The 19033-nt window shown below is 36.6% G+C and overlaps 1 protein-coding gene across 3 annotated transcripts; it reads left to right on the top strand.

The window, feature by feature from the left end:
- Positions 1 to 18530, top strand: LOC103711249 (calmodulin-binding transcription activator 3-like). Of its 3 annotated transcripts, XM_017843834.3 has the most exons (14): positions 1 to 68; positions 164 to 361; positions 2868 to 2987; positions 4395 to 4510; positions 5056 to 5144; positions 6000 to 6042; positions 7936 to 8113; positions 8234 to 8359; positions 8460 to 8794; positions 10254 to 10640; positions 10803 to 11500; positions 11592 to 12174; positions 14929 to 15252; positions 18230 to 18530. In XM_017843834.3, the coding sequence occupies exons 2-14, from the start codon at positions 322 to 324 to the stop codon at positions 18335 to 18337; spliced, it is 3147 nt and encodes a 1048-aa protein (XP_017699323.2). In that variant the 5' UTR covers positions 1 to 68; positions 164 to 321; the 3' UTR covers positions 18338 to 18530. The 3 variants fall into 3 exon arrangements, with proteins under 3 accessions (XP_017699323.2, XP_008795548.2, XP_026662106.2); XM_008797326.3 differs by having other exon boundaries at positions 30 to 361; positions 8237 to 8359; XM_026806305.2 differs by lacking the exons at positions 1 to 68; positions 164 to 361; positions 2868 to 2987; positions 4395 to 4510 and having other exon boundaries at positions 8208 to 8359.
- The last annotated feature ends 503 nt before the right edge of the window (positions 18531 to 19033 follow it).

Consider the following 19033-nt stretch of genomic DNA (forward strand, 5'->3'; position numbering starts at 1 on the left):
GCTCGTCTCGATTTTCTTTTTCCTTCCCGAAGTCCAGCTCGGCGGCTGTTCTCGGCTTTCCTTCGAAGGTTCCCCTTTCTAATCTTTCTCATTTGTCCTTCCGAAATTGACAAGAATTCTGATCTCTCCAAATCTCTGATCTGAAATTCCTTCTTCGCGGAAGATTCGTCGATCCCGGTTCCTTCAAGTTAGCCTGGAATTCTACTTGATCCAGCGCTGTTGTCGCTGCAGTATTCGGCTTTGGCTCTTCGAGTTCTGATGCGAGAAGAGCTAGGGTTTTGAGATCGAGTCGTGGTTTTGGGATTAATTGTTGGTGAGACGATGGCGGATGCTCGGCGGTATGGATTGACCCCTCAGTTAGGTGAGAATTGGAGGAAAATTCTGCTAGTTTTTAGTTGCCCTTTTTTGTTGCTCTGAGGTTAGAAATTTTCGATCTTGACGTTGGGCTTTCGTATCGGTTTTGACGGATTTGGTAGTGGTTTTAGGGGGATCTGTGATTTGTTCTTGCTTTGTTTCCGTATCTTGTGCGGACGTTTCTTAGTTGGTGTTTTATAGTAGTGTTTTTGGAGTGATCTGATGATCTGTTTCTTCTTTCTTATTTGTTGAAAAGGAACGGTAGGTGTAGCAGCGAACTGATTTATTGTGGAAAATCAGTGACTTTGGTAGTGTGACTCCTTTACACGGCAGTAGATGATTTAATATGTCAAAAATTAAATATTACATGCTGATATTTTGATGAGATCTTTTTTACGTGCAAGGACAATTAGTGGAGTTGATGTTTTGTTTTATGTATTTTTGGTCCTTTGGAATCACAGTTATAAATCTAAGTCATTCATTGTGATCATTTTCACATATCTAGTGGTAGAAGTTAGGAGTATTATATGGATTAGATTCTAGGAGCTTGTTTAGGTTGGCATTGTGCGATGGGTTTTTCGAGGAGAACAAAAAATAGCGGACATGTTGGTGGTGTATATATTATGTAGTAAAAGAATTTTCATTTACATGGTCTATTCATTCTGTATGGAGGTCAGATTAAAGAGTCTAGGGCTGAAATCGGATCTAGAGCTGAAATCGGATTGGATACTAGCATATCTATATCTATATTTGTTTTAAATAGATATGGATACAAATCAGATATCGAAAGTATGAATATAAATACGGATACAAATTGGATAATTAAACTTTATGATTACAGAATCAAAGATATTACTAAGTGGATAATAAATCAAGTTAATAGCATATTAATATAGCCATTTATTTTTCTTAAAAGTTCATGAGTGCTTTATAAAATTAAATAGGTTACAAATGGAATCGGATATTCAGATACAGATCGGATAATTATCTATCCATATCCATATCCATTTTTCTTTGATGGATATGGATATTAGTCGGATGCTCAAATTTCTATCCATATCCGGATATATTCGGATACGAAAATAGATCCGAACGGATATTATCCAATCCACTTTCACCCTTTCAGAGACTTAATGGAAGTAGTACGAGAGGAGCTTAGGAAATCTCTTATGGTGGAGGAAGTGGTGTTAACTAAAAACTGATGGAGAAACAATAATAGAGATGCCAAATAGATGAGACAAAATGTTAGTTATGGTTGCTGTTAATATATTCTGATATAAATTTGATGCAAAGATTTGTATGTCTGATTCAAAATCTGTGTACAAGACCTTGCATCTGTATCTTTAATAATATAATCAACTATACTGATGCAGTTGAGTATGTTGTAGGGGTTATGAATTATTCTCGGTGCAAGTCTGTGAGAGATATCTGGAGTTTCAAACTAAGAATAGTTTATAAGTATGATTATTGACGTAGAGTGTGATTTCTTGTTAAAAAAATAAACATTAGAAGGTCCTGTATTCATGGTTGAATCGCACTGAAGGCGTCAAAAAAATCATTAACGAAAACTTAAGTGTAATTGTGATGAGTATTTTGTTAACCAACATGAATATGTCTGGGATGGAATGGCTGATTAGATCAAGCATGAGTTTTGCAGTATATATGATGGTCTGAATGGAGTAAAACCTGGATGCTTGTTCATCCTAAAGTGTTGTCAGCATTGCATTCTATTGACATTTATTACTAGAGGAGGCCGAAATTCTGCAGTAAGTGAAAACACGAAAGATGTTATGTTATCATTTAGAGAACTGTATTTCTGATGGCTGCTGAACATCAATGATTTGAATCCTATTAGTCAGGTTGGATTCAGACCAACCTTGAGAAGCCATGATGATTTTGCTGTTTTAGCTCTCTCTCTTTTTTTCTTGAAAAAAGGAGAGAAGTTTCCTTCATGAGGGAAAGAATAATGGAAAATAATTTCTGAAAAGTGCAATGGATGGCAGTATGAAGATAAATTTTGATTAATATAGTCCTTTGATAGATATAAAGGATCAAGTACAATAATCTTTTTGTATGTATTTTTGGAACTTGTATCACGTGATTGCCCGTGGAAACATGTTTATATACTGGATCATGTGTCTCAGAACTATGCTTTTCAAAATTTGTTATACCTATTCAAGTAATATAATTTGAGCTTCAGCACTCTATCCTTTTGTGCACGTTTTGGCACTGTTGTTGCCTTTATATCTATAATACTTAAGCTGGGGCTTTTTCCTCCTAATGACTCTTTTGTCATTACTTAAGCATGCATTTTTAAGTCTCTTGATAATGACAGTACTGATATTTCTTTGAAATTACATAACACTTCATGTTTTAGGTTGTATGTAAATTTTCATTTTATGGTCTTGCAGTGGAGATTACATGTTCCTTTGATCACTTTTATTCAGTTTTAGGCCTCTCATTTAACATCTATTTATTGGGCACTAAACTGGTAACTGACTGTGGATGTACAGATATTGAGCAGATACTTTTGGAAGCACAACATCGATGGTTACGCCCTGCAGAAATTTGTGAAATTCTTCGAAACTATAAGAAATTTCGCATTGCCCCAGAATCGCCAAATAAACCTTCTAGTATGACCTTTAATTTCAGCTTCTGTTATGTCACTTGTGAAGATCTAAATTCATGCATCATCTATTTTGAAAAACATGAGATGAACTTTATTTGCTTATGCTTGAAAAATCACTATTTTTTCTTGGCTACATGACTGGATGATTGAAATTACAAAACAAAGTTCCACATTTGGAGGTTCATTGTTTCTTACTATGAATATTATAGAACATTGTTACTTCAGTTAGATTTTTCCTGCTGACACTTTTGCAACAGTAGGAAAACATGATTTTTTTTCCTGCTTAGTAGCCAAAATCTTCAAAAGCTCTCTAGAATCCTGTACCTGCTTATGAGGCTCTTATATTCTCTCCCCCCAACCTTTCTTCCTCTCCCTTTCTCCTTATCCTTAATCATCTACCTTCTCCTGAATCCTGTAAAACTTTTAGCCCTCTATGTATTATATCCAGTCCTCTGGTCTTTTTTTTTTTTTACATATTTGTTGATGCATATACATGATGTTAAAATTAAATTTATATATCTGTCTGTTCAAATGCATCCACATGCATCTACAGTTGCATTTATACATGCAGTCATATAGTTGTATGCATATAGGCATATAATGTATTTATGCTGGTTATATAAGCATATCTTTAGACTTAATTTATTACTCGACTTTCCTCAGATGTACTATGATTGTTTTGTACTCAACCTGCTCCCCCTTCCAAAAATTATTGTTTTCTGTTCTACTTGTAGATATTATTAGATTGGGCACAATTTGTTTATTGGTAGAGCCTATGTCTATTAGCTGGAAGCTTGGGTCAGTACTTGTTAGAAGTGGTTATGGTGATCAGCATTTGCACTTGAATGAAATATTTGCTGTTTAGGATTTGATTATAAGTTTTGTTCTACGAGGCAGATCAGCAGGTTACTGTGTTTTTATTGAATGTCGATGCCTCTTATATTATTCACCATTTCAGGGTTATTTGCACCTTTTGCATCATCCTGGCCATTTCTGTAATCAGTTGGCTGGCATTAGTCGAGTATGGGCATTTGTACTAATAATTGCACGCATTAATGAATTGATACATATAAAAGAAAAGCAAATGCTTTATGCCAACTCAAATGTTTTCAGCGTTTCAAAATTTATTCACCATAATCAAATAAAAGGCTATGTATTTTCAGTTTTGGATATGGTTGTTTTTGGTTTCTTTCTCTTGTTTCTCAAGTTGTCTATCTGTTGTTAGACGTGCTGTTATATTGCTTAAATTCTTGTTCTTGGTAAAGCTCAGAATAGGTATTAGTATTTGAAGGGTAAATGCTCCTGAGACTGATATGAAATGATTATCAACTAAAGAATTATGTATTACATTGTGTTATTTGGTCAAATATTTGCTTCAGGCAGATCCTCACTTGGCATGTATTTGTGCTAGGTGGTTCACTTTTTCTTTTTGATCGGAAAGTATTGAGATACTTCCGGAAGGATGGCCATAACTGGAGAAAGAAAAAAGATGGAAAAACTGTGAAAGAAGCTCATGAAAGACTAAAGGTATGTAAACTCTGAATCATGCATTTGTCCATGCTTATCTTGAAGAACAGGTGAGAAAACTTGCTGATTATAGTTATTGAACAGATGAGTGTTTGTATTCTTTGTTGTTGTGTATTTCTATAAAGATATATTCTTGGTTGTTTGGGGGATCTTGTATGGCCATTGATGTTGAAACATTGTCCTTGGTCCTTAGAAGTTCATTGCATAGGTCATGGAATCCATGCATTTGCCATGCATATTCACATCTGAGTATTAATGTGTCTGCGCATGGTGCATGCACATATTGTTTGGGGTGAGCAGTTTAAGTCTTTAATTATCTAACTCTATCTTTTTAATTTTTTAAATAATGCTATTCTGGTATAAATATTTCATTTGTCAAAGATTTATTTGCCACAAATTGCTTTATGACAAATTATGCAAATATGGCTTAAGTTTCAAGATTCTGTGATTGAATATATGCTTTTTATCCTAGATTATGTTCTTGATGTTTTAGTACAAGTGTGATGAATGGATGCAAGAAAGCTGATATGGTCTACATTTTTCAGGCTGGAAGTATTGATGTTCTACATTGCTACTATGCTCATGGGGAAGAAAACGAAAATTTTCAAAGACGGAGTTATTGGATGTTGGAAGAGTGAGTATGGAGGCAATATTGTTTAGTGTTTTAATATAAGGAACTTATAATCACTTTATTACCTCCTTGTACACTATCTCTTGTAACTTTTGTTGTTCTATTTAATCAAAAAAATTGCCCTTTTTTTACTATAATTTTCTCTTCACAATTCATATTATTGTTACCACATCAGTTCCTTAGAATGCTGTATGATGTGACGAATGGATCAGCTTATTATATATTCCTATTATAAATTTAGGTCTTCTTATATTTTTATTTGGCAACTGGTTAGTAAATTGTCTTTTGCTTTATTTCATTGGTTCCTCCTCAGATACTGATTGTTTGCATGTTCAAGTTAATTCTGAGAGAACGTGTTGATGCAGGCTTTGATGGACTAGTTTCATGTAGATAAGTGTGGGAGAGTGAGCATTGCATTGTTCACATAATAATTGAACAGATATCTATGGTAAGCTATCTGATCGATACCAACTCTCCCACAAACTACTTCATGCCACTATTCTAGGTTTTCCTCCAATGTCATAAAACCTAGAATAGTGGCATGAAGTAGTTTGTGGGAGAGTTGGTATTGACCAGAAGTTAAGCAAAAAATTTCATGTTCTTTTTTAAGGCCTGTTGGCCCTGAAATTAAGCAAAAGAGTTTGTCACGATCATTTTGTATTATTTTTCTAGTGCATGTTTGTAATTAGCTCTCGACTAATTTACCGTTGTGTTTATTTACATTATTTTCTTGTAATATGAAAATACATACAGACAAAATATTCAGAATGACAGCTAGTGCACATGATCACCTATTTATTCCGAGTGTTATCCTACTTTTTTGACAACGTTAATCATTTAATTTATCTTGTGTTGCAGGGATTACATGCATATTGTTCTCGTACACTATCTTGAAGTCAAGGTTATAATTAAGTTCCCTCTCCTTCAGTTTTTTCATGTTATCATGTTCAGTTTTGATATCATACAAGTTCTGTTTGCATTTATCTTTTTTACAGCCTAAGGAAACTAATTTGAGTTCCATGGTCATGGTCTTCTTTCCATTTTCTTGTTCTTAGGGTGTGTTTGTTTACTGATAACTGAGGGGCCCAAACTCTAACTTCAGTTGGAAGTGGGCACTTCCAACTATTTGTTTCCTGTAACAAGCTTGAACTCGGAACTCAACTTCCCAGTCCACTGTTCCCCCAAAAAGGCCGTACTCGACTCTGGATGGATGGGGACTTGCAAGTCAAGTTCTGAGTGAAAAGGCAGAGGATTTATGCCACTCATTCTCTCTCACATATTTTTCCTTATAGATGAACGACTTAAGCAATATTTAAGTGAAATTTATTAGTAATAATTAACGATAATTATAGTGTTTAGATATTGCACTTTCTATGCACTAACTTTCAACAAAACAACCGGCAGAACTTAAGTTTTAACAAATTAAAATTGTCACACTTCTCTCACTTCCTTGGAAATAAACACATCCTTATTGTTTTTGTTTTGCATGGATTCTTCACCAAGCCCCTTAGGGTTGTATATATTTGTTCATATGATGTTGCATGCTAACCACTACTCTACTAATTTTGTGATAATAAACATTGATCTCTTCGAGGCTTCTTGTATCTGATGGGATATCTTTTAGCTAATCTCATGCATTTTCTGCATAAAATAAAATTTTTATTTTAACCTGTCACTAGAATGCCTCTTTGAATGCTTATTTTGGGGTTTTAACTCTTCATATTTAGCAAACTTCTTTTTAGAAGTTCTACTATCGAGCTACTTAGCTTGTTCCATTTCTAGATCAATAATTCTGTAATAAATAATGTCTTCATGTATAGACATGCTCGATTCACCCCATTTATTGATGGCCTTTCTTCAAATTAGCATTTTTTTAGTTCCTAGGTTTTGGTGGACCAAGCATCCAAGCAAGGTATGCCGAACTACTCAGTTCACCCCATACCGAACCGAACCGGTGGGTAACTAGGTCAGTTCGGCCCTAAATTTCGAAATTTCTCCTCTTTGAACCGCTTAATTCGCACTAGTTTGAACCGTTCGGTCCTCCCACCTCTTTAAAAGGCTTGAATCATGGTTTGTTGAATTGGAGTGAACCGCCTGGTTTATCTTGTACTGAACCAGTACCATACTGAATTGGTAGTCGACCGGCATGGGTCTCAGTACCGGTTCGGCGGATCTTACAGCCAAGCAATGTTGTCAAATCAATTGACTTATCGTATTGGTGACATTTCTTGTTGAGAGGGGGGGGGGAGAGAGCCAGAGCGAGCTGGCAGCAGAAAACACATTAGATATCAGTGGATTCTTGGTCCAAACATCTTCCACTTGTAACATGTGAAACTGCAAAAGGGAAAAAAGATGAACACTTGATAACTCTCGTAATCAAGTATTTGTCATAGCAAATTGCTTGGCTTTCAGCGCACAAATAAATTTTAAAATTTATTAACATTTGTAGCAGGCTGCATGTCAATGGGATTATGAAAAGCTATTATAAAACTTTTACATGCCATCCAATTTTGTAAAAGGTGTTGGTTGTCATGTTAATGGAAGATGTTTATATTATCGTATAATTTCTCTTCGTTATTATATTTGTTATCTTTCATTTGAAATGAAAGCTATTCCAACCGAAAACCTTAGGTAATAGTGTTCAACTAGTGAGATATTTCAAAATGTTATATGCCGATATTGCTATGTGATGCTGGCTTAGCAGGATACATTTTGTCTGCATTTATTTTATGTAATAGGGACTCACTTTGATTCATTCATAGATCATGCCATGATGTAGAATTTTGCTCTTCAGGGTAACAAACCAAGTTTCAGTCGTGCTAGAGATGTCGACGAAATTGCTCAAGTTGCCAATATGGATAGTCCTATCTGTTCTAATTCATTCACAAATCATAGCCAGCTGCCTTCACAAACTACAAGTGCTGAAAGCCCAAATAGTACACACACTTCAGAATATGAAGATGCTGAATCTGGTATTACTCATTCCTTCTTGAATCTGTCGTGCATCATCTTACACTGTTTATTGATTCACTGATTCGTACTTCAATCATGCACCCTTTCTTTCAGTGTATCTAAAGCGAAATTCGATGCAGCAGATAATTATCAAGCAAGTTCCAGATACAACTCTTTCCTTGAGATGCAGCAGCATGGGGATGGACCTGTGATGGATGTTCGTCTGTTGAACCCTCATGTTCCAATTGATTCCGTAAATAACCAATGTGAGAATGACAGTAAGCATTGTTGCTGTTCAGTTCAAGGCTTATACTATAGATGGCATACTAACAGAATGCCTTGGTTTGGATTTTTTTTGTCTTTCAGGTGATATTCAGGGAACAAAGGCTACAGAACCTAAATCAGACTTTTATTCAGTTCTTCAAGAGAATATAACTAGAGTTTTTGATGAAACAGGCCTTGGATTAACCTTTAGTGGGCCCAGAACACAATTTGACCTGACATCATGGGATGAAGTCCTGGAACATTGTACAACAGGGTTCCAAGCACCATCTTTCTACCCAGCAGTTGCTTCTACACAGTCTGCCACAGTGGAGGACAATCTTAGACTTGAGACTTCAACACTTGGGGAACTACACACGGATGACCTTGGGTTCAAGCAAGTGGATGTTACCAGTGCTCAAGACAAATCACTGTGGCAGGTACTTCAGCTATTTATGTCTGATAAGGTTAAACTTCCAGTTTGCCCTAATATGGCTTCAGATTAAATAAGGATGTCAGTTTGAACTTTGAACCATCAAAGGTTTAGAAGCCACCAAAGAACTTTAAAAATTAGATAATAGAAATGTTTGACTTTCTTTAATGCATGCAAAGATAGAAATGAAATCTGTTATGGAAATTGTGGTCAGTGATACACCATCATCAGACTAGCATCAAATGGAAATTCATATGGCTCACTATCTATGATTTAGTAACTGTCAAATTTATGAATTTATTCTCTGGGCATTCTGATGGTGTTTTATTCTATGTACTTAAATTGGCCCTCCTATGGTTTGGGCCATATTTTAAGTTGCATCTGTAACATTTCTGTCATGAAGTATCTAGTATAATTTGTCTGCAACACTATAATGCCACTTCATGCCTCTTAGCTTCTGACTACTTTGTCAGCTGACGTTGATGACTAGCCTTATTTACTTTCAGTGGTGTTAATAACCTGTCCATATTGCAACTTCAGTGAGATACCAACTGAATCAATCCTTAGTCCTATGCTGCTTAGGTCATTATTTCCAAGTTTGGCATGGTTATTTATTCTGTAGCTTGCAACCTGTATAAGTCAGACCACATTTGCAACAATCTTAATTGGATTGTCTCCATAACTGTATTTCTTCCATGGTGAGGACCTTTTTTTGTCCTTTCTTTTTTTTTCCTGTGTGGTAGAAGAGCCCATAGGCAATGAGCTACTCAATAGTAGGGTAGCCCTCCCGCAAATACCTATACCAAACCCTGGTGAAGGCAAGATTCAATCCCATGGTTGGTCCAACTGCCAAATGACTTTACCAGCTTGATAAGCTGGCACCTTGTGTCATTTTCCATTACTTCCAATTCAGCACACATCTGGACCTATAGAATCGCCTTGTTATGATCTGTTTGTTCGTCGCTTGCACTTCCTCCTATTTCTTGTGCTCCCTCATTTATGCATCTTCATCTCACCTTGGAATTGAGCATCTCTACCTTTTTTCCAACTTTGTCCCATTGGCTATCCTAACCATGGTTTACAGCTGTTTCTGGGTGCTTTTTTGGAAAAACAGAGCATTTCATTATATTGTTACCCTACAAATTCGTTGTTCACCCTTTTTTATTATTGGATTATTGTTCGCATTATGTCGGTTTGCCTTTTTCTTGTGGAGATATCTTGGGAATAACCCACCTAAGGTTTTGAGTTTTGAGATTGGTGTTAAACAAGACATACGGGGGCCTCTTATTTTGCATGTACTTCACTGAACATTCTCATGCACCATATGATTCTTTGCCTCATGGCATAGTAATTGTTGCTCAGCAATAGTCTTTGCATGAATTTTGAGAAATTTACTGTTGTAGTTGAGTGTAATCAACGACTGTGACCTTAACAAGTATCTGATGCAAAAATATTTTCTATTACAGCTTTCTAATGCTGACATTGGTCCACTTGTTACACCAAATGTGGATCTGCAACATGGTACGTCTATAGAGGAAAATGTCAATGCCCCTTCCCTTATAACACAGGCATCATTAGATTTCTCTAATATAGAAGGAGAAGGCCTAAAGAAATATGACAGTTTCTCAAGATGGATGAGCAATGAACTTGGAGAAGTAGATGACTCGCATATGAAACCCAGTTCTGGGCTTTACTGGAACACTGTTGAAAGTGAAAGTGTTGTTGAAGATTCTAGCATGTCTAATCGTGAGCACTTTGATGCATATATAATGAACCCCTCACTTTCCCAAGACCAACTTTTCAGTATAATTGATTTCACTCCTAATTGGGCATATGCTGGCATGGAGACTAAGGTATGTCCGTTCAGATCTTTCAAATTTATTATTAATTTTATTTCTTCCCGAATGATCTAATAGATCCTGAAATTTTAAATGATCCTCTGCAGGAAATAGATGTTGTAAAAGTAGAATAGCATTTAACTTTCTCCTAATTATTGTCTTCTGTTAATTGGACAGGTTTTAATCACTGGAACATTCTTGAAGAATAAGGAAGATGTAGAAAAATGTCAATGGTCATGCATGTTTGGGGAAATTGAAGTTCCAGCTGAGATTTTAACAGATGGAACTCTTCGTTGCCATGCTCCATTGCATAAATCTGGAAGGGTTCCTTTTTATGTCACCTGCTCCAACAGATTGGCTTGTAGTGAAGTGCGGGAATTTGAGTTCCGGGAAAATGATGCTCAGTATATGGAAGCTTCAGATTCTTATGGTTACAATACAAATGAAATGTGTCTTCATATACGTTTGGAAAAGCTGCTTACTTTGGGACTAGTTGACCACCAAAAAGCTGTACCTGATAGCGCCAAGGAGAATCTTCATTTAAGGAATAAAATTAGTTCACTGATGATGGAAGCTAACGACGAGTGGTCCAATCTGGTCAAGCTAACTCATGAGGGGTTTTCTCCTGACAATGCAAAGGACCAGTTGCTTGAAAAATTAATGAAAGAGAAACTGCATTCCTGGCTTCTTCACAAAGTATCGGAAGGGGGTAAAGGCCCCAATGTTTTGGATAAGGAGGGACAGGGTGTGCTTCATTTGGCAGCTGCCCTTGGTTATGATTGGGCTATAAGACCAACAATAACTGCAGGTGTAAGTATTAACTTCAGAGATGTGCATGGGTGGACTGCCCTTCACTGGGCAGCAAACTATGGCAGGTAAGGACCCTTCAAATGTCATTGTCATTATTACTCTTGCTGTATGGTGTATATTGATATTTAACACTGTTTATTCTCCTTTTATTTTCAGGGAGCGGACAGTTGTTGCCCTCATTGCCTTGGATGCAGCTCCTGGAGCTTTAACAGATCCTACTCCTGAGTACCCAACCGGGAGAACACCTGCAGATCTAGCATCTGCAAATGGGCACAAGGGCATTGCTGGCTTTCTGGCAGAGTCTTCTCTGACTAACCATCTTTCGACTCTCACTTTAAAAGAGTCAAAAGGCAGTAATGTAGCAGAAATTTCTGGTATTACAGATGTTGAAGATGTTGCAGAAAAGAGTGCTATTCAGGTTGCTGATGGAGATGTGCAGGCTGGACTTTCACTGAAGGATTCATTGAGTGCTGTCCGCAATGCTTCTCTAGCTGCAGCTCGGATCTATCAAGTTTTTAGAGTTCATTCATTCCACCGAAAGAAGGTCATTGAGTATGGAGATGACAAATGTGGAATATCAGATGAGCGTGCTCTTTCTCTCATATCTCTGAAAACAGCCAAACCAGGACAGCATGATATGCCTCTGCATGCTGCTGCAATTCGTATACAAAACAAGTTTAGAGGGTGGAAAGGAAGAAAGGAGTTTTTGATTATTCGGCAGCGTATTGTTAAGATCCAGGTGCATTGTTATTGACCCACCTACTCGATTTGCTTATAAAACTATTCTTTTTAAGTTTTTCAGTTTGTCTTCTGTGCTTCAATCTCCTTTTCCTGTATATTGTACATTTATTTTGTTTCTTGCCATTTTTGTTACCCGGGAAGCCTTTTTTATCTTCTGCTAAAATTATCAAGTTAGTGAAACACATTGAAGAATATTCTTTGTAGTAACATTCTGGAATAATTATATGAGTTGTTTTTCATGTATTCTGAAAATATTAGATGCTCAGAAACTCATGAACAGAAGATGGTTTATATCTTCTACTAAGTTGGTTGGTAATCTGATTTTTAATGGTGCATACTGGTATACCTGGAATAAGATTGGCGGTTCCAGCAATAGATCTAATTGTAACCATCCGTACCCATGAAACTCAACTAGTCATATTTTTGTGGAGTTTTACTGTTGATTATTGGTGCCTTCTAAGGCTTCAGATGGTGGAAACACTCGAGCCAGCTGCATCACAATCAACTACTCCCGTCATTTAGAAAAATCACGGATAAATAATAGGTGCATATTTGTTTGTTCTATATATATATATATATATTTAAATTTTACCTTTGTTTTTTTTGCGGGGAGGGGGTTTCTGATTATGCGAAACACATGGAACCACTGAGATGAAGTCCTACATATGACTATGAAACTATTTGGAGATTTTCTTTTAATGAAAATGCAACAGGAAATGATTAATATTTAACACATGGTTTTGGAGCAAATAATGCACCTTGGTTTATAACGTGAATCCAAGCCTGGATTCTATGTAATAACTTAGTGTATAGTTAACCAACATTGTCGAAACTTTGACAGAGTTGACACCCATTGTTCTTGTCATGGTAAAAGTACCCTTCGTAAGTTCGTATCATCACCTTAGTCAAAAAGAAAACAACCACCACCTTGTGATATGTACGGGATGATTATAACTTTTGTTTCTTTACATCCTCGAGAGGGCGAGCCTTGGTTCAGTGGTAAGGTTGCTCTATTGTGACTTGAAGGTCAAAGGTTTGGAACATGGAAAAAGCCTCTCCTCATATAGGGGTAAGGATGCATATATTTAACTATCCTAGACCTTGCCACGGCGGGAGCCTCACGCACTAGGCTCGCTTTTTTTTTTTTTTTTTTTTACATCTGTGAATATTTTTGTTCCTAAATCTTCTTTGTTGCTTCTAAAGTTTTGTTTTTTACCTGTGACTACAACAAAGTCAAAGTCACATCAATTAACATGTCATCAACATAAAGCGATAGGTAAGTCAGTGACTAATTTGTAAGTGTTTCTAGTAGGCAGTGCAATCATGCTTCCTTTATTATATCCATGTCTAATTGTATTGCCAGTACAATTAAATAGAACTTGTCATCATGTATTGCTTCTGGGGTCGATGGAAGGTGAATCAAGTTGTACTTTCCTGTCATGCGAGTATCTTGGGCTGTCAAATATGTATTGGTCCCCCTTGCAAACCTTCTTGATTAACCACTGTCACTGTTTCTTTTTTGCACTGATGTTATTGGACAAGAACTGCATCCAGTGAGCTTCCATCTCCACCATAGTCATATTTTAGTCTCTGCAATTGTTTATATTTGTTGACTGTTTCCATTTATTTGTTGATTGCCTTCACCACATTCTTGTAGGTCAGCAATTCTCATCTTTTTATGTTGTTGATTATGTGGGGCATTTGCTGACTTTAGTTTAAGATCTTTAGATATTTGGGCTTCTAACTGTTTTGAAGTTTGTAATTCTGCCATAAGTATATTTATGCCTTTCTTATTAGGAATTTTGCTCTTGCCTCTTTCATGCAACAATATTGATTTCATGACTAAAATATCATCTGATTGGCTGAAGTAATTAAAAAGGTTTGCAAATCAAAACTTCATCCCTTCACCCACCTATATTACTCAGGAAAGATGTACTTCCTTTGTCTAGCTGTTTGGATATCCATGCAAACAAGATTTTGTTAGCCTGGTTCATCTTACTAGGTGGTATGGGCCATGCGTTATATTTACGCGTGCCTTGTATCTATTTTGCATTTTATTAGAACATAACCTTTTGACATGGATGGCTGTTTGAGCTCAAAATCCATTACATTCTTCAGTTGTGACCAAGGTCACCACCCTTGCTGAACTTTTAATTCATAAGTGCTGCTGAACTTTATTGCCATCACCCTCCTTTTGACAGCTATAACTATTCATGGAAACAATGATAGAAATGAAGATCATGATTTTTACTTTATTGTTTGTATTACCATGAAATGTGATCAAAGGGCCTTTTTTTTAATCATACAAATATTAGTTTCCCACATGATTATAAACAGGTTAGTTTTTATTTTATTAATTTTATAATATCATTGTCTAAAATATGTTCCTTTAACTGGAGCTTTTGATAGAATGATATTCAGAATATGCCATGCTTTCAGTGGTCTTCAGAATGCTTGAAATATCAGAAGCTCTAAATAATTAAGTAGCTATTTTATGCCTTATATGTTAAATTAAATTTCCTTTTATACTAACTGTGATTTATTTTTTTCGTGTTCTTTTTGTGAATGCTGACAACTCAATGAAAATTTCTGTTGTGCTCTCACAAGGTACCTAATACTGTTTGTATAATTCTTATCTGCCCTATTTTCTGGTTCATTATCACACAGAATACATAAGTTTTTATCAAAATATATTTAACTTTTTGTCAATAATATTTTTCATCTCAGACTCTCACTTCCTTTTGCTGACTAGGCCCATGTACGAGGATACCAAGTGAGGAAACAGTACAAAAAGATCGTCTGGTCTGTTTTGATTGTGGAGAAAGCTATATTGCGGTGGAGGCGGAAAGGAAGCGGATTGCGTGGTTTCCGGCCTGAAGGACAACTGGAGGGTCCTACCATGCAAAACCAAGGAGCTAAAGAGGATGATTATGACTTCTTGCAAGAAGGCAGAAAACAGACTGAGGCCAGGCTGCAGAAAGCACTTGCAAGGGTTAAGTCCATGGTTCAATATCCTGAAGCAAGAGATCAATACCGGAGGCTTCTAAATGTTGTCACTGAGCTCCAGGAGTCCAAGGTAGCATTTTGTTCTCTCATTTCCCGAGCTATTTTATTTCCTTAAGTATTGAACTTTGGATTGTTCATGTAATTTCCATTCCATTAAGTTTATTATGGATTTGGGCCTAATTATAGATTGTACTGTTTTAAGTATTGGCTTGGTCTCTGTGCAATCTGGGCTTCCAATAGGGACTGTTCATTGTGCAGTATTAGGAATCGTGTAGATGCAGCTACCTTTGGTTGTAAAACTAGTATTTTTTTTAACATGTCAGATTCGTAACTGTACGTGTGCAATAAAGAATAGCATTGTTTGGCTATATGTAACTAAAGAGAGAGAACTATATAACTTTCTTTTACTTCATATTAATGTTGTAGTATATGTTGTTATTGCTATACTTTATATTTTCATAAAAATATCTTACCTGATGTACTATTAGTTCATCAATGTACTAAATCAAGATAATAGTATGTGATATAGCATTCTATTGTAGTGGAAATTGTGTAGTAATATTAATAATACAGTAATGTTAATTTATTAATAACAGTTTTTTTTTATAAGAAAGGTAAGGTTCTTTATTAGTAAGGGAGGATGGGATGCTTGTGAGAGCATTTGGCTCCAAATGCTTCCAAGTCAAAAATAACGAAGGCCCTTTCAAAATGAAAATCGGTACCATTGATCATGATTTACAACATTTAAATTGATTAGAAACCAAAAATTTTGCACTTTTGAGTAGTATTGCACTTTTGAGTAGTATTGCATTCATACGGACACGAGAATTGGATTCAGATAAGTGTCCGAGTGTCTAACTCGGCGAGAGGGGAAAAAAGAGATGCGAAGATGCATAGAAAAAATAACTTTAACTAAAATATGCACATTTAATTATTTTATAAAAAAATATTAAAGATATTATTTGTTAAGATCTTCCGGTTTACATGTTCCTTATCCAAACTTCCCAGTTATCTTAAGAATTTTTAAAAAATGATAATTTGTAAGATTATTTTAATATATATATATATATATATATATATATATATATATATATATATATATATATTCTTTATCAAACTCTAAAATGAACAAAAAAAACCTTACTTTAAACATTATTGTAGTGGGTCAAACTAATTGTTGGAGGAATCAACTGTACCAATTTCTAAAAACTAAAATTAATAAACTTTGGTAAGTATCCAAGTATCTGATGTGTATTTTACTTGGATATATGTCCAACATGGATTCTAGGAGGTGAGCATAAGCGTCCAGGTAACATATCTTTCGAGGTCTTTCACCCATGCGTCAAATAGAAACAAAATTGACTATTGCAACAGTATGATATTATATTTCAATTTGATCTATAATTTAGAAACATTCAAATAATCTAAAAATAATTCGTATACATTTTAAAATATTTAGATCAAAATCAATGGTTTAGAATTGGAAAATATATAGATTATATTTTTTCTCTTTCTAGGTATATTTCTACCATTCTTTTTTTTTTAATGCTTAGGCAAGAGACTTTGCAATAAAAAATTCTGTTTCTAAGTATTTTATATATCTTAAATTATAGTCAATGGTGCTTGTTACGGGGGGTTCCCCGAATTTAGTCCCACATCGGCTAATCAGCGGGAAGGTCTGTGCCATATAATGGGGGGCTCAATAACCCTTCCTTCAGGAGGCGCCTTTTGTGGGGCAAAACCGTGAGGCGCCGTGAGGAGGGCTCCGGGTACGCTCGACCCCCAAATCGGACCCAAAGCGGACAATACCTTCTGAGGGACACTCTCTCTTCCCCTGCTCGGCTGGTGTGTGGGCTCTGCTGGTGACGGGGTGCAAATCCCGCATCAGATGGCGCTAGAAGGAGGGCCTCGGCCCTCCGCCTATCCAGTAAGGAGCCGACCCGGGCACAGGACCTCCCCGCTGGGGGGGCTGTGTTACGGGGGGTTCCCCGAATTTAGTCCCACATCGGCTAATCAGCGGGAAGGTCTGTGCCATATAATGGGGGGCTCAATAACCCTTCCTTCAGGAGGCGCCTTTTGTGGGGCAAAACCGTGAGGCGCCGTGAGGAGGGCTCCGGGTACGCTCGACCCCCAAATCGGACCCAAAGCGGACAATACCTTCTGAGGGACACTCTCTCTTCCCCTGCTCGGCTGGTGTGTGGGCTCTGCTGGTGACGGGGTGCAAATCCCGCATCAGTGCTGATTTTCATTTGGAGAGGTCCATATTTTTTGACCAGAAATTATTTACAGTCAAATGCTCTCAAAAGCATAGTGTCATTATTATTATTATTATTATATTGTAGTGTAGTTCATATATTGTAGTCGGTATATGTCAAGGTATAAAATTACAATGGCATAAAATATCATCTCCAATATGATTAAAGTTGTACATAATCGTGCTATTATAATACACTTATTATTATAAGATCATGTATCAACTGAATGTTATATGGTATAATCAGTTCTAATGGCATAATACTAAATATATCAACATATTGCTGTATCTTATATACAGAAAATTAATGTTTGTATTATAACAACAGTGCTGTATGGTTAATAAGATCTTTATATTATATAAACAATATTTATTGTATAACCCATTCTACCTGCCAGTGTTGCAACTACAGTTCAGAATGTCTGGTAGCTGTTTAGTCACCGAATATGCTGCACCTTTTTTTTTTTTTTTTTGGAGAAATACAATGAGAATACTACCCGGCATCTGTGTGTAGAGGGTTGTCAACAGGTGGACCATTTTGTTGGCAAGGTACGCCATCTCGGTACCGAGTTCTGTACCGGTGCCATCTTGTCACTATGTCGGTAAGACCGATTCGGCATACCAAATATCGGTATACCCCTGTACTGTGCATCAGTATTAAATCAGTATGGTACAATATGCTTAGTGATGACTTTACTGCCTACAAATTGATCTTATCTTAGGTTAACTATTTTATCTATTGTTTGTGGTTCGCCTTATGGAAACTTCACATTCCTCGCAATTATTTGTACAGGCCATGCAAGATAGAATTTTGAAGGAGTCAGAGGAGGCCGCTGCTGATGATTTCATGATTGAACTGGAAGAGCTCTGGCAGGATGACACGCTCATGCCCACGGCTTAGTGTGGCTGAGATTTCTTTGGCTTCATATGCCGAAGGCTTGCATCTGTATACCTTCCAACTGCTGCTGTAAATAATCTGCTTCGTGGGTTTGCAACGGACGATCGACATAATATGCTGTATATACATGCGCTAGTTGTATGCAACTTAGGGATGAAGTTATTTATAGATATGGATGCTTTGGATTAATTTTTCTCGCTGTCTGGTCTTTGTTTGCAGTAATCATTTATCATTCTTTGACTTTATTATTGGGTAGAAAGAAACACGACCGCTAAATTCCGTGAATTGAAGTGGGGCGGGAAGACACTGGAGACTGCAGAAGCTCACTCTGTTCCAAGAGCTGTTATGTTTAGATTCGACTCTAAATCAAGTTTTTAACAATGTGCCACGCTGAAGAGGGTTCACCAACAGACTATCAGCGTGCTGCCCGCCGAGTGAGTCCATTGTTTTCTGGTGTGAGACGTACCAGGGGTAACTGGTTGTCATGGGATCGCTCGCATGCATGCCTCCTGTGTGACCATACCCGGACGTTTCGGCAAACACCAATATTAATTGGTTTTTTTATATTACCGATGGATACTGTATTGATCACGCAAAGGTTTTTGGGTTTATGCTTTAGCATTTTCTCTATCAGCCACTAGGATTCGAGAGCCTGTTTGGTTGAGTAGAGTCGAACTTCGAAACAGGAATGATTCCATT

Source organism: Phoenix dactylifera, chromosome 8, assembly GCF_009389715.1.
Source record: "Phoenix dactylifera cultivar Barhee BC4 chromosome 8, palm_55x_up_171113_PBpolish2nd_filt_p, whole genome shotgun sequence".
Lineage (NCBI taxonomy): Eukaryota > Viridiplantae > Streptophyta > Magnoliopsida > Arecales > Arecaceae > Phoenix > Phoenix dactylifera.